Genomic DNA, 14,653 nt, shown 5'->3' on the forward strand with positions numbered 1-14,653 from the left:
CCATACAATTCAATCACAGATTCAGCTCAGTTCAGATCTAAGTGAAGATCATGTGTGAATTCATATCATATAGGCTGCATCTATACAATGGGATCAACTTTCAAAGAAGAAAATGACCTTGATGAGTGCTTACTCAGCAAGTCCAAGATTGTACGAATGAAGCTTACAAAGCTGCTTCAAAACAGATTACACAAACCAAGTCTTAAGGACCGATTTCATGAGGAGCAACTAAGTGATCAAAGTTGATGAATTTAATCATCTGCTACAAATGAAGCACCAAATTGATCTTCCTTAGAAAATGAAGGTTGGCAAATTACTAAGAAAAATGCTCTTTAACCTGAGATCATGAGGAGTATTTGAACGATGTAAGAGGAAAAACTATAACTACACTTGGAAGGGAAGATGAGGCGAACTTGAGAAGTCAAAATTAAGAAGGAAGTGAGTTAGACGAAATCAAGGAGTATTTGAAGGAGACCCCAACCTAAACAGCTAGAAGTTGAAGGATACTACCTGTGAAAGCGCCTTTTTTTACACCCAGAATGAAGAGATCGTAAAGGAATATATGTAACTCAATAAATGATGTAGAATCTTAAATACTAGCTACTGACTGAACCTATGGTCCCGGGCAAGGCCGAAGGTTTTCTCCTCTTTGCTCTTTCCTACCGGCCCCTGCACTGAGCAGAGATTGTAATTTTATTTATTAATAAAATATGGCTTCGGTCTTTTACCGAGCAAAAAAAAAATATTTATATACCGAATAAATTAAGTATTAATCTAAATTATATATATATATATCGTATAAATTTTATATATATGTATGTGTGTGTATACCTCGATTAATAAATAGATAGATATGAAAACACGAAGATTTAAAACTATCATAGAGATTCAATCCAACATTCGAAACAAGGATATTCAAACCAAAACATTACGAAATATCATTAATTGACATAAGGTAACTTATCACTATGCCTACTATTTAACTTAACTTGACTGACTAAGATGTGAGCATGTGATAGTTTAATAAGACACATATATAAGATTACCGAACCAAGTTCTTTTCCTGAGTGATACTCTTCCTCCCTTCCATCCAACTTAGCATATCACAACAGTAGTCAGCTGTTATTAAATCATATATACATACATCATATATTTCATCTTTAAATATTGAAAATATCACATTGATTGCATATTCAATCATTGGATTTCTAATCAAGATAAATATATTCAAAGCAAATTCATGTGCTAAAGCATTTTAACTAAAACAAGTAACAGTAAATAGCAATATCACAATGGGGTGTAACACCAATACCCTATTACCCATTTTGAATGGTGAAATTCTTGAGGGTTTGGTTTTCTTGTTCACAAATGCTATCTTCCACTTATTTGTCCGGCACTGTCTTAATTGGGAGATGGACTGCCATGCAAACACACCCCTGAAACAATTTCATATGCTATATTGCTATTTTTATTTGCAAAACGATGCCTCATTTTAATCCTTTATATGCATGCTTATATAGTCTTTTGTGGTGAGAAGTTCTATTTTGTTGTTATTAATAGGTACCAGCTGGGGAGTTTTTGTCATATGGTGAGGATGACTTTGTCAAATTTGAAGAAGCTGGGGTCAATGAAGCATGCTATGCAGTATTTGTGCTTGTAGCAGGTGGACTAGGTGAACGTCTTGGTTACAGTGGTATCAAAGTAATGCCTTATGCTTTTCCCAGATATTTTCATGCAAATGATATTGAATCAATCTGCTCAGACGCCTGGTATTAATATCACATGTTTCTTTGTGGAGCCTTTCGTTTTGAATCGTAGGGAAATACAGTTTGAAAGTATATATTGAAAATTGTCAACTTTTATTTATACAGTTTTTCCATTGCCATTTAAAGTACCCATATTCAGTTTCTAGTTTTAAATGTTTGATTATAAGAATAAATCCATTGCATAATTGGTACTCATTATTCAATCCTTTCATACATGGTTGGTGTATTACAGTTGGCACTGCCGTCTGAAACAACAACTGGAACTTGTTTCCTGCAACTCTATATAGAGAGTATACTGGCTCTACAGGAAGCCAGCTACAGGAAGAACAAAGGTACTCGCCCTTTTTCCCAGTGATTTCAGAAGATATCAGGTTATTTAAGTTGAATACTAATATATTTCGGACTTTGAGTTTTTTAGTATTCATGATGTTTATTACAAGGCAATTTCATTGACTACCTGTGGTAAGTGATTGGCATCCGAAAAAATGGATATAATTTTTGCGCATAACAGTTGTATAATTAGATCACACTTTTTAACAGGTCGAGTACATTGAAAAATTGCTTAAGGTAGGCTCTTTGTTTTAGTGATGTCACACATTATGTATGGATTGCTTTTAACATTGATCTGTATACTCTAAGGTTTCCAGACTCTACCTTCTTGTTTGTCTTTTCTCTTCCTATGTTCTTGCATTACTAGAGGTCTTAGATGTTCACTTTTGGGACTGTTTTAATTTAAAAAAAAACAAAATTAGATAAATGTAGGATGAACTCCTGGTAGTTTTCTTCGAAAATGGTCATCCATTTCAATCTAGAGAAAGTGTTACTGTTTAATTCAAGGAATGTTCTTTAAGATAGTTATAGTTTCAATTTGCTTGTGCCTCGTTTTCCTTCAATCAAAGCATGTGCAATATATTGAAGAATGCCATCATGATTACTTGGTTTTCTTTTTGTGATGCTTCTTAAAATACAAATAAAGCTATTCATACTTGTCTTCAGTGTTCTATTTGTCCTTGAAAATAGTGCACACCTAAAGGGTATAGCTTAAGGAGCATTGTGCCCCCTTTAGGAAGCTTGCATTTTTAGTTTAGTTGCTGTTATTTGCAGTTGCACACTATGTCATCTTCCAGATTGTCTCCTTCCATTTAGCAATTTTAAAATTTTAATTAGTTTAGCCTACAATCACACTGCTGATAAATGTTATGGCTTGAAATATTCTTTATTCCAGGTCATTCTTATTTAATATTGTACAAAATTACAAATGAATGCATGTCTCTGACATCATGCTAAGTTGATCTAGAAGCCAATGCCAGAAAGACCTAGCACACACTAGTATTGTACATGATACAATCTTGCCCATGGCTCTTTCGAATAAAATGATAGAAAAGACTTGGGATATTTTGTGTTTTAAATGATATAAGCTGAGCGATGGCCCTAATAAATAAAATGGGAAATTAAATGTGTTCTCTGTAGGAAATATCAATTTGCAAATTCCCCTCGTGATAATGACATCGGATGATACTCATAGTCGAACTCAAGAGCTTCTTGAATCAAATGCATATTTTGGGATGAAGTCTGATCAAGTTCACCTTCTGAAGCAGGTTTCTCTTGCCATTATATTATTCTCAAATTTACGCACAGAGCTGTGAGCATCACAAACTTTTAAATGTATACATATTAAGTCAGGTGCTTTTTGTACCTCCTATTTTTGACAGGAGAAGGTAGCCTGCTTACAAGACAATGATGCTAGAGTGGCACTGGATCCTTCAGACAAATACAAAATTCAGGTCTGTGGTCTGTCTTAATCACACAAGATTAGAAGGCATTTCAGATGAATAATTGAGGGACTCAAATTTTTTCATATATACATTTTTGAAACAAAAAAATGGTAAGTTAGGCACAGCTTATGTTTTTATATTAGGAATAAAGAACAAGGATGCATTCCTAAGTAGAATATTGGACATTGAACTATAGTAATTTATACCAAGTTTTATATTTCTTTCTTCTTGTAGACAAAGCCGCATGGGCATGGAGATGTACATGCAATGCTTTATTCCAGTGGGCTTCTGGACCAATGGTATGTTTGATAGATAGTGTGATATTGATCCATGTGAAATAGATAAATTCAACAAAAGAAAATTGTAAGAGGATACATAACTTCTTCATTATGAGTTGTTATTATTTGTAACAGAATCTTTGTTAGTGATGGAAGTCATCATAGTCGATAGTTGGGAATTACAGCACAAGAAAAAATGCATATATGCTTATTTTACTATCCAGAAATTATGTTTCTCCTTTATTTTCTTGAGCGCATACATCCTAACTCTTCTGAGTTTTGTAATTCTGCAGGCAAAGGTTAGGCCGGAAATGGGTTTTATTTTTCCAAGACACAAATGGATTACTTTTCAAGGTATGGAATGTGTCAGATAATATGGCATCATTGTTATTTTAAGATGATAAAGTTAATCTGTTTAAATGAAGTCTCTTCACATTTGTGCTTTTCTTGTTCACAGGCAATACCAGCAGCCTTAGGTGTCAGTGCCACTAAGGATTTTCATGTTAATTCACTGGCTGTTCCTCGTAAAGCTAAAGAGGCAATTGGGGGCATTGCTCAACTTACACATAGTGATGGTAAATTAGCTCCAAATCTACTGCATGTAGCTTAGGTGTGAGGGATTTATATCTATATTCAATTTTATGATTTTAGCCTTCATTTTAAATAGTTTTATGAGGAAAGCATATTTGTGATTCATATACTAAAAAAAGCAGTAAATACTTTCATTTGGAAAATAATTCATGTTAGTGGAGTTTGAATGTTGGTAGATTTTGGTATGCTATTATTAATGTGATTTCTCTTCCATAGGATGCCAACTGTGATCTGGCGAATTGTATTCTGAAGTTTTTTCCAACTACCTTCATCAGTTCCATAGATACATGTTCCCCCTGAAAAAATGGTATTTCTGTAGATGGGGACATCCCCAAGATGGTGGGATGACAAGAAATATCTCCCACTATCTCAGAGAGGGATGTTTTTGTGGCCTCCCCCCAAATAGGAACACTGATGGGATGATCGGATTTCCCTAGGACCCTCAAGAAGCTCAGCCATGTCCCCAGAAACATGCAATCATCTCCCAGATTTGGCACTTTAAAAAGTGAAATGTTTTGAACAAGAAGCATTTTTTTATAAATTCAGGCCACTAATCCTAACCCTAATATTCTAATGGGCCCCACTAACATCCTGTTGTGACCATTTCACACATCGCCCCATTAGAATGGGGACCCCCTCTTTTTCGCTTTTGTTTTGCTTGTTCTTCTCTCTGCTTTTAGGGTTTTGAGTGAGTGAGTGGTCTGTCTAGGCTAGGGCTAAACCTTAGGGGTTTCTTTTGACGCCATTCAAGCTAAGTCCAGTCAAATTTTGAAGAGTTGTTAAGTATCCTCCCAAAGAATTGAGATGATTGAAATAAGGTAAGCCTTTCAGGGGAGTCAAATTGGTCTTAGGTCAGGTCTAATTAGGGTTTTTAGGGTAAAATCCAATTTTGACTAAATGTTAGCATTTTTGAAGGAGAAATTGTGAGTTCTTGCCTGGGTAAGTTTTGATCCATTTTTTAAAGTAAGATGATGCCTAAAACAAAAATCGCTTCTGACCCTTGCTGAGGGCCCAGGGCGAATTTTATCCTAAGTACAATTTCTTATTTTTGATGGACTTGCTAACTAGTTCCTGGCCTTGAAAATGACCTGACTTTGCCTTGTGAGGTGATTTGAGACTTAAATTTTGAGCAGTTTGGCCTAAAAAGGTAAAATCGCTCCTGACCCTCAGAGAGGGTCCAGGGCGAAAATGTTGTTTAAGTCATATTTGTGATTGACTTTTCTAATGTGTTTTGTGCAGGGTCTCTCGGAAGGATGATTGAACGTCACTAAAGGTGATTGAAGTCTTGAAGACAGGAAAAGTGATGATTTTTGGCCTAAGAGGGAAAAATCGCTCCTGACCTTCAGAGACGGCCCAGGGCGAGATTTTGATTTCCTTCATTTTGTAATGGAAAGAGACCAAGTTTTGATCATGAATGGAAAATAAATGACTTTCCCCAGCTACCTGAACAAGTTTTGACTTGAAATGATGAAGGACCTTGTTGAAAACAGAAAAATCGCTCCTGACCATCAGAGGAGGGCCCATAACGAAAAAACTTATAGAGGTCATTTCTACCCTTATTTGATCAATTTGAGATGTCAAAGGCGTAGGGGAGAATGAAGTGAGCATGTTAAAGTATCCAGACTTGATTGAAGATGATGAATTGAAGAGGTTTTGCCCAAGAAAGGTAAAATCGCTCCTGACCCTTGCTGAGGGTCCAGAGCGATTTTCTTCATGTGCACATTTTTTTGACCTTTCTTGGACATGGGAACTTATTCATGGCATGAAGCAAGATGACATCTTCCTTAGCAAAGCAATTTTGAGATGAAAAGTGAAGCATTTTGGTCCAGGTAGCAAAAATCGCTCCTGACCCTCAGAGAGGGTCTAGAGCGAGATTTTCAAAAATGCACTATTCTTGCAAGATCAAAGTGATTTTTATGATTGGAAGGGATGAAGGAAAGCATGTTCTACCCATTGAATATAATTTGGATGATCAATGAAAGAGGAAATCAACCCAAAATCAAAAAATCGCTCCTGACCCTCAGAGAGGGCCCAGAGCGAAAAACCTAATAGGGGAACTTTTCATCCAAGTTTGAGGAAAGCTAAGGCTAGGCATGGGTTTGAAATAATGTTTAAATTGCCTCGAAGTGAAAAGGGATTGTTGGAAGTCAGTATTTTGAAGGCAATTACAAAAATCGCTCCTGACCCTCAGAGAGGGCCCATAGCGATTTTCCTAGATTCTCTCCTTTGTTTGAGCAATTAAGGCAAAATCCAGTGTGGATAGGAAGAAGAGATGATGTTTTATGCCTTAGAAGCAATTTGGAGTCCAAAGGATGGAGAAATGTGTCTAAAACCAAAAAATCGCTCTTGACCCTCAAAGAGGGCCCAGAGCGATATTGTTGAAAATCCTCATTTTACCTTGCAACAACAAAGCAAATTTGGTTGGAGTGGATTAAGGAAGGACATTGCCAAATGATGAATAAAGTTTTAATGAAAAATGATGAAGAATCAAGCCTAAATTACAAAAATCGCTCCTGACCCTTGCTGAGGGTCCAGGGCGAAAAATATCAAACTTGCACTTTTTCTCTCAAATTGGACGGAGCAAAGTCTGGAAGTTTGTGGGAAAGCCTAGTTGAAATATGTTGAAGAGATTTTGGACGTTGAAAAATGCTAAATTTGAGCAAAAAATGAAAAATCGCTCCTGACCCTCAGTGAAGGTCCAGAGCGAAATTGCCTTAAAAGACATTATTTCCTTCAAAATTATTGATGAATTAACTTTATAGTGCAAGGAAATGGATCTTAGAAGTGATATTGAAGGGTCAACAATCGAGCCAAGGTGGATTTTAGCTAAAAAATGAAAAATCGCTCCTAACCCTTGCTGAGGGTCCAGAGCGAAATTGACATTTCCACCTATTTTTCGTCACACAAAATGCCAAATTTGAAGTGCAACATGTTAACTGGATATCAATTTACCCTCCAGGAGATTTTCAAGTCAAGATGCGAAGTATTCAAGGCTAAAATTCAAAAATCGCTCCTGACCCTCAGAGAGGGTCCAGGGCAAAATCCTCATGAAATCTCATTAAGCCTTGTTTTAAAAATTAATATTCTCCAAATTGCATTTGATCGCCAGAATTGCTAATTTTGAGGCATTTGGAAAATTAAAATTGAATTGGCATTAAATAAAAGACATTTTGGCATATAATAAATTGATTTTAAGCCTTAGAAAATCGAACTTTTATTTTGAAGGCATTTAAAATTAATTTTTATTAAATTAAAATTAAATATAAAGCGCTCAAGGCACTATTTTCATTTATTTTGCCAAGTCGGCCCCCCCTTTTTTTTGGAATTTTATTTATTTTTAACCCCCATTTTGCCAAGTCGGCCTAGAGGGAGCAAAGGGGTGAGCGCTCTATATATTGGAGGAGTTTTTCCACATTTCAAATCATTCAATCATTGCCTTAGGTGCGAATTTGGAGAGCTAATTGGAGGTGCGAAATCTGGTTTGCTTGGAGCGAATTTCTTTCAAGTGTTGAAGGCTAGAAGGAAGTGGAGTTTATTCTTTTGAAGGCTAAAGGAGGCGCATTTCATCCAAGGGAGAACTTTGATCTACACTTTGCCTAGCAAAATTCATCTATTTTTGCATCATTTCTTAGAGTTTAATACTCAAGAGGAGGTATGGCGAAATCATTTTGACACCATTGTTGAAGATTTGAAATTTTGAACATTTGTTTTGAAAAATCTAAGTATTGCATAGTTAATTAGGAAATGATAACTCAAGATTTATCAAAAAGTTTCCTAATTAAAATCTTAAATCTTCTTTTTTACTCTATATTTCTACACTTCAAGATATGCTACTAATTGTGAAATGTTGTGTAGGTGTCAAGATGGCGACTCCAAAGGCAAGAGCATCTACTAGCCGTCCAACCCTCATCAAAGAAGATCAGAAGAACGAAGAATTGGAGACCAGGATCGTGTCCAAATGGAGTAATATCGGAGATACCAACTTGGGAAACTTCAGTGTGAAGAAGGTTCGAGAGGTCCCCTACATTGGCAAGCCATCACCTATTGCGAAGAAGATAATTGAAAGTGGCATCATCAAGGCGGCAGGTTTCCCTCCAACAATCCAATGTCATGAGCTGATGATCGAGTGTGCCCGCCATTATGACTCACAATCAAGATCGATCGTATCCAAGGAAGGAAACACTTTAGCTTACCTTTTAGAGGAGGCTATAAGCGAAGCTCTTCATCTTCCAGAGCATAAAGATATGATTTACAAAAGCCTAGAAGGAGCCAGGTCAATGTATGAAGATGATCCTGACACTTGCCTGAATCTCATCAACAAGAATTGGTTGCTCAAAAGTCGTCCTTGCCTGAACAAGATTCCCAACACACCGCATAGGATTGATTTCCAGGAGGAGTACAGAGATTTGATAACTTTGCTCAATCGAGTTACAGGGGCTCCTCAAGCCTTCTACTTCGAGAAATGGATGTTCTTCTTCATTCAAGTGATTGTCCAAGGAAAAGGAACGATTCATTGGGCCAAAATTATTAGCCATAGTCTGGATGTGCAGTTGAGAAGACTAAGGCCTACCAAATCATTCCATATGAGCTCATATGTCATATATGCCTTGATCAGGAGTTTCGAGTATGCAGGGCTACCTCACAGAGGAGTGATTGAAAGAGGACCCGGAGAAGTGAGAATTTGTGACTCTTATGTTCATTTGCATCATCCACCTAGAAGTGACTACAAGTTAGTCAATGATACCTTCACGATGAACATCACTAGGATATTGCAAGGCGGGATTCACAATCGACTATCTCTGGATGCACAAGAGCTTGTGAAGAAGTATGGTGCATGGTTCATCCAGTTTCCAAAGTTTACATATATCAGAGTTCAGGGGTGTCCTTCACCTCCCTACATGTTGCCGAGATATCCGACAGACAGGATAGTGCTACTTGAGGTAACCAGGCAGTTGGTAGCTTGTGCAAAGGTATCCAGACACAAGCATGGAAATGGAGTTCCCGTGCCTATCATATTGGGGAATTCAATTGAGGTATTTCCTAATACTCAAGCTTCGGAGGATGCAGAGAAGGAATTAGCCTTGTATTCATTCACCTTCTTTGCCCCGCGGGAGAATTTTGATCCTTATGGTTATATGGAGGAAACAGTTGCTAGGAAGTACGGACATGAGTTTTAGGTAGAAGACTTTTGGATGAATCTCGCAAGTGATTTAGAAGTTAAAAGAAAGATGCATTCCAGATTACCTTTAGATTTCATCAGGAATTGCAAAGTTTATAGAGTAGCCGATCAAGCTCAGGACAACGACAGACATCTCCAGTCATCCTATGACAAAGAAGGCAAAGCAGTGAAGATAGATTGGAATGAACTCGAGGTTTTCGACTTGAGAGCTTTGATGGCTCCTGTTTTATCATGTACTCGCAGATGGGTGGATGTACAACATCAGAAGTTGAGAGAATAGAATGTGTCAATGACTTTCACTTTGGAGGCTAGACCAGATGAAGGAGAAGCTAGCGTGAGTGAGAACACTTCTCATCCTAGAGGCGCAAAGAGGAAAGAAAGACCTGAGAAAAGAGAATCTTCCAAGAAGAAGCAAGAGGCCAATCAAGATCGTCCATCGAGCACATCTTCTCGACATGGAAAGAGGGCGAGTCAAGCTGAAGGTCAAGAGAAGATAGTACCTGATGTTGGTGAATCTATGGAATCCATGGTGCAAAATGACAAACCAGAGAAAGGACTGTAGATGTCTAAAACTGGTCAACGCTTGCGGAGTCATATTTTAACATTGGCGCATTGCCTTATTTTAGGTTTTTGCGTCGCATTAACATTTCTTCTATGTTGCGTACTTGGTCTTTATCATTTGCGAGCATTGAGTCCTTCTTTTGCATTCTTCATTTGTCTCGCTTTCGAATTTGGTCTTGTCGATAACAATCTTCAGTCATAATTTTGGTCGATCTTATCCTGTCGCATCAATGTGCGTGTTCATTTGTCATCATTTTGGACATCGTCAATCCTAATTAGGGTTTTGTCCTCTTATCAATCTTGTCATTTTGCGATCGATTTGTCATCGATCGTTGTCCTCCTATCAATCTTGTCATTTTGCGATCGATTTGTCATCGATCGTTGTCATTTTCAATCTTGTCGTCTTGCGATCGATTTGTCATCGATCGTTGTTATTTTCAATCTTGTCGTTTTGCGATTGATTTGTCATCGATCGTTGTCATTTTCAATCTTGTCGTCTTGGGATCGATTTGTCATCGATCGTTGTTATTTTCAATCTTGTCGTCTTGTGATCAATTTGTCATCGATCGTCGTCCTTCTCTATCATGTCAATTTGGATCAATTAGTCATTGTTCCTCGTTAATTGGCGCATTTATCAATCAAATCATTTATCAATTCAAAATCATGATCGAATCGACATCAAATCAATCTTACATCAAGACCTAATTGTCGTCCTTGCATTTCTAATTTATCTTCTAGGGTTTCATGATTTATTCATTTAACCTTGTTTGTCATTTTCTCTCCATTTTCTCTTTAGGATAAGTGATTTATTTATTTATCCTAAGTCTTCTTGTCACAATTAAATGTTTATTTAATTGGCTAATTAATTCCTCCTATTTTTGTAAATTAATTAATGAATGAGAAATTATTAATTAATTTACCTAATTTTCATCAATTTCCTAATTTCCAAGTCATTATTTCTAACTTAATTTTCTAATTGGTTCTAATGTCTATTTCTATTTCAAAATCTTGTCATAAATTCTTGCATAGCAATTTGTCATAAATTGTCATAAATTGTCATAAATCCTTGCATAGCAATTTGTCATACACTTGTCATAATTTTGCTATTGCTGATTTGAATTTCCATTCGAATCACTTTATGCTAATCTGACCTTTTCTCCAATTTGTCTATAAATTGGATGAATTTCTTCAATCAAAGTCCCTGGTCGAATCAATCACGCTTCTAGTACCCTTATGCTGTCGTCTCGTCAATCTTGCTTTCATATTATACTTATGCACTTGAAGGTGAGATCCACAAAACAAAAGCTATTTGAAGGAGAAAGAAGGACAATGGAGCCACATGAAGGAGACATCTGCATTTGGTTTGCTTAGATTTCATTTAGAATGTCTTGTCTTCATGTTTTCATTGAATGTTTTTAGGATTGTTATCACTGCATTTTAGTTTTCGTGATTGAACTAGTCCAATTTGCTATTGCTTGTGATGATTTCCACATTTCCTAGCTACAAGGACAGACACCTCCACATTCATCAAGTCAGTCTCCCCAAATTAATGAGCTACATGAAGATAAGAATGATGATGAGGCGACATCTCCTCTCCGAGAAGATGAACCACTACCTAAAGAAATACAAGTGAGAGAGACAAGATCTGCCATTCCAGATTGGTTGAAAAAGAGACTGACAAGGGTGATTGTGATTGAAGAAGAAGAAGATGTAATTGACTTAGAGAGCCTTATAGGAAATTCTCAAGAAGTAACGGAGAAGAGGAAGGCCACGAAGATGTCCAAAGTGATAAGGGATGAGACAGGATCCAGGAAATTGCAGATAGCTACACCAGTAGTGGACAAGTATGAAGGTGAAATTCTTGCAGATGAGTATGATGTAGAAACATTTGAGCTTGGTCCACTCACTACTGAACAGGCAATGGATGAGGCAACCGATTCATTTGAAGCACTTAAAGGCAAACTTAAGGAAGAAATAGAAAAGAATAAGAAGCTTGAGAGAGAGGTCGGTGCTTGGAGAGGCTACTTTAGTCATCTCAATCAGCCCTTGAGACGTCAGGATCTAGCTGTATCTCCTGTGCAAGCACTTCCCCTTGAATCAGTTGGCGAGGCAGAAAGAGTCAAGAGTTTGGTTTAGCTTATGAGCTCTTGGATTGACAAATCCCACACGGTAGCTGTTGAATTTACAGCAAGAATGATGAAGACAATCCATCGAGCTATCCAGGTCCTTGAGATTGTCCACAATCTAATGATAACTGTAGCCGCTTTCGCTCACACTAGAGATGTTATCATTCCTATCCTGCAAGTAATCAGGCAAACACCAAGGAAAATCCTAGCACAAGAAAAGATAATGGATGGAGGAACTCATAACCTACTTCAGTGGTCAACTCTACTCCAGATGAAAGAGGTTCTTTTCAAAGACATCAACACCAAATGCAGTCAAGTTGAAGGCGTCATCCATCCAATTCAGGATAAGGTGTTTGAAGTGTTGTGTACCATTCTTGGTAGGCGGATCGAAGTTGAGACGGATGTGGACCTCCAAGAGTTGGAAGAGAGAGTCAAGGTCATCTTTTGCAAAGATGAGAATGTCATCACAGATGAGCAACAGGATCTAATGTTCACTACTATGCTCCTGATTGAGAAGATCAAAGAACTCGAACCTGGATGGGAAGCAGCTTTTCTCACTGCCTTTGACTAGGTCATTCACTTGGAAGAACGAATGAAGAATCTTCTTGAGATTCCTATTGCTGAGATTGAAGGAATTGTGTCCAGATTCGTTGCATATGCTAAGAAAGAGCATTGGAAAGGGAACAAGGTTCTAGGAGAAAAGTTGTTATAGGATGATGTGGCATCTTAATTCCTATTGGTCTATGTTTCTTCGACTTTTGTGCCAATTAAATATTTGGCTATGCATTTAATAATGTTCAACTAAAAAGGGAACTTTTTGTAACAAACCCTAATTAGGGTTTAGGTGTCAGAATCTCAGCCATTGATCTTCTTTTGATCTGGGCCGTTCATTGTAATTGAGGATGCTATATATACCCTCACTCATTTTCATTTTGTCATTAGATATTAGAGAGATAGATAATAGTTAGAGCTTTGGAGAGAAGAAAGTTATTTTGTAGCAAGATTGAGTAGTGAAGAAAGAATTTTGAACAATTGTTGTCCATTTGGCTTTGAGATCAATAAAATATTGAATCTATGGTGTTTTATTGCAATTCTTGTGGCTATCTTCATGGTTGTTTATCTTCTTGAATCATTCTCAATCGAAGTAGTATTTAAGTTTGAAGGACTAAGTGTCGTGCTTGATCTTTGGTGAGATTCACGTTCCAAACCACTAGCTTCTTACTGATTGTAAGGACGTCTTGTGTGGTCAACTGGAGATATTGAGATTGTTTGAACCTTCAATCGTTATTGAAATATTGATATGTATCTTTACGGTAGTATCTATAATTCTTGATGATTGGAAAACCACTAATCACCTTAGAAGATCGCATCAATTCCAGTAGAGTTGTAATTCCTTGGCAATACTGAAATTGGTAGAATCTTACCAAGTCTAGCCTACATTGAGTCACTCTTAGGATTAGATTAGTATCCATCTCTTGAAACCCTTATCTTTTGCTATTTTTTGAGAACCTGTTAGCATTTAGGAAAATCTTGTTCCTGCAGATCGAAAATACGTAAGGCCCCTTGAAGAAACAGCATTCACAACGACCACTGGTGCTTATCCACAAGTAGAGATCCTACAACGAAGAACCTTGAAGTCACCCTGATTGATCCTTTTCGCGATATCTTCAGCATTCAGAGACTTTACTCAAGAGAGGATAAGGTACCATTTGGGTATTTTATTCTGTGTTTGGTTGTGTACAAAATACATGTCAACACATCCTAAACTTGAAAAAGAAGCTATAAAAAACTGGAAAGCCCATATTATTTAGACTGGTCAGTTTATCACTGTTAGTTCTTTAAAGAATTGTAATATCCCACCTTGTTCTGGATATTCAACTTCTGATTTTTTTTTTGTTTTGATATATGAATGCTGAAATATAAATACTTGGAAACATTTGCTATAAATTAAAATGACAATTCCAGACAAATCAATTAACAATCTCTTCAATTCTTGAATTCCAGATTGCATTCAAATGATTTAACAAACATATCAAATCAGCTACAGGCAAGAATAATAATTGTGAAAATGCAGATACACTGCAGAAAACCCTACGCCTAAAATCTGCCTGGCAACCAAACTCCAAATGCCCCACTAGAAATAGCTGGAATGAAGAGGAATAGGAGTGGCTAGTTGCAGCAGCCTGGTGCAGCCTGAAATGGGCCCACAAATGATCTGAAAATTGTCTCCAATAAACCCACGCAGCCTTTATTTCATGTGCAGCTTTGCCTGCAAACCCTTGTAAATAGCAGAAAAATTGTCCTATGAATGGCTTCACAATCTTGCCTAGCAACTCTTTAAATAAATCAGCACTATAACCCTGCATATAATATATCA

The 14,653-nt window shown here is 37.0% G+C and overlaps 1 protein-coding gene across 3 annotated transcripts in view; it reads left to right on the plus strand.

The window, feature by feature from the left end:
• Positions 1-14,653, plus strand: part of LOC131065414 (UDP-sugar pyrophosphorylase 1) — a 153,112-nt gene that overhangs the window by 17,229 nt on the left and 121,230 nt on the right. For all 3 annotated transcript variants that reach the window (XM_059221272.1, XM_057999914.2, XM_057999916.2), the window contains 7 exons: positions 1,561-1,701; positions 1,999-2,098; positions 3,237-3,364; positions 3,479-3,550; positions 3,776-3,840; positions 4,113-4,173; positions 4,277-4,394. In XM_059221272.1, the coding sequence (XP_059077255.1) occupies positions 1,561-1,701; positions 1,999-2,098; positions 3,237-3,364; positions 3,479-3,550; positions 3,776-3,840; positions 4,113-4,173; positions 4,277-4,394 (685 nt within the window). The remainder of the gene's footprint in view (positions 1-1,560; positions 1,702-1,998; positions 2,099-3,236; positions 3,365-3,478; positions 3,551-3,775; positions 3,841-4,112; positions 4,174-4,276; positions 4,395-14,653) is intronic.

This window comes from Cryptomeria japonica, chromosome 5, assembly GCF_030272615.1.
Source record: "Cryptomeria japonica chromosome 5, Sugi_1.0, whole genome shotgun sequence".
NCBI lineage: Eukaryota > Viridiplantae > Streptophyta > Pinopsida > Cupressales > Cupressaceae > Cryptomeria > Cryptomeria japonica.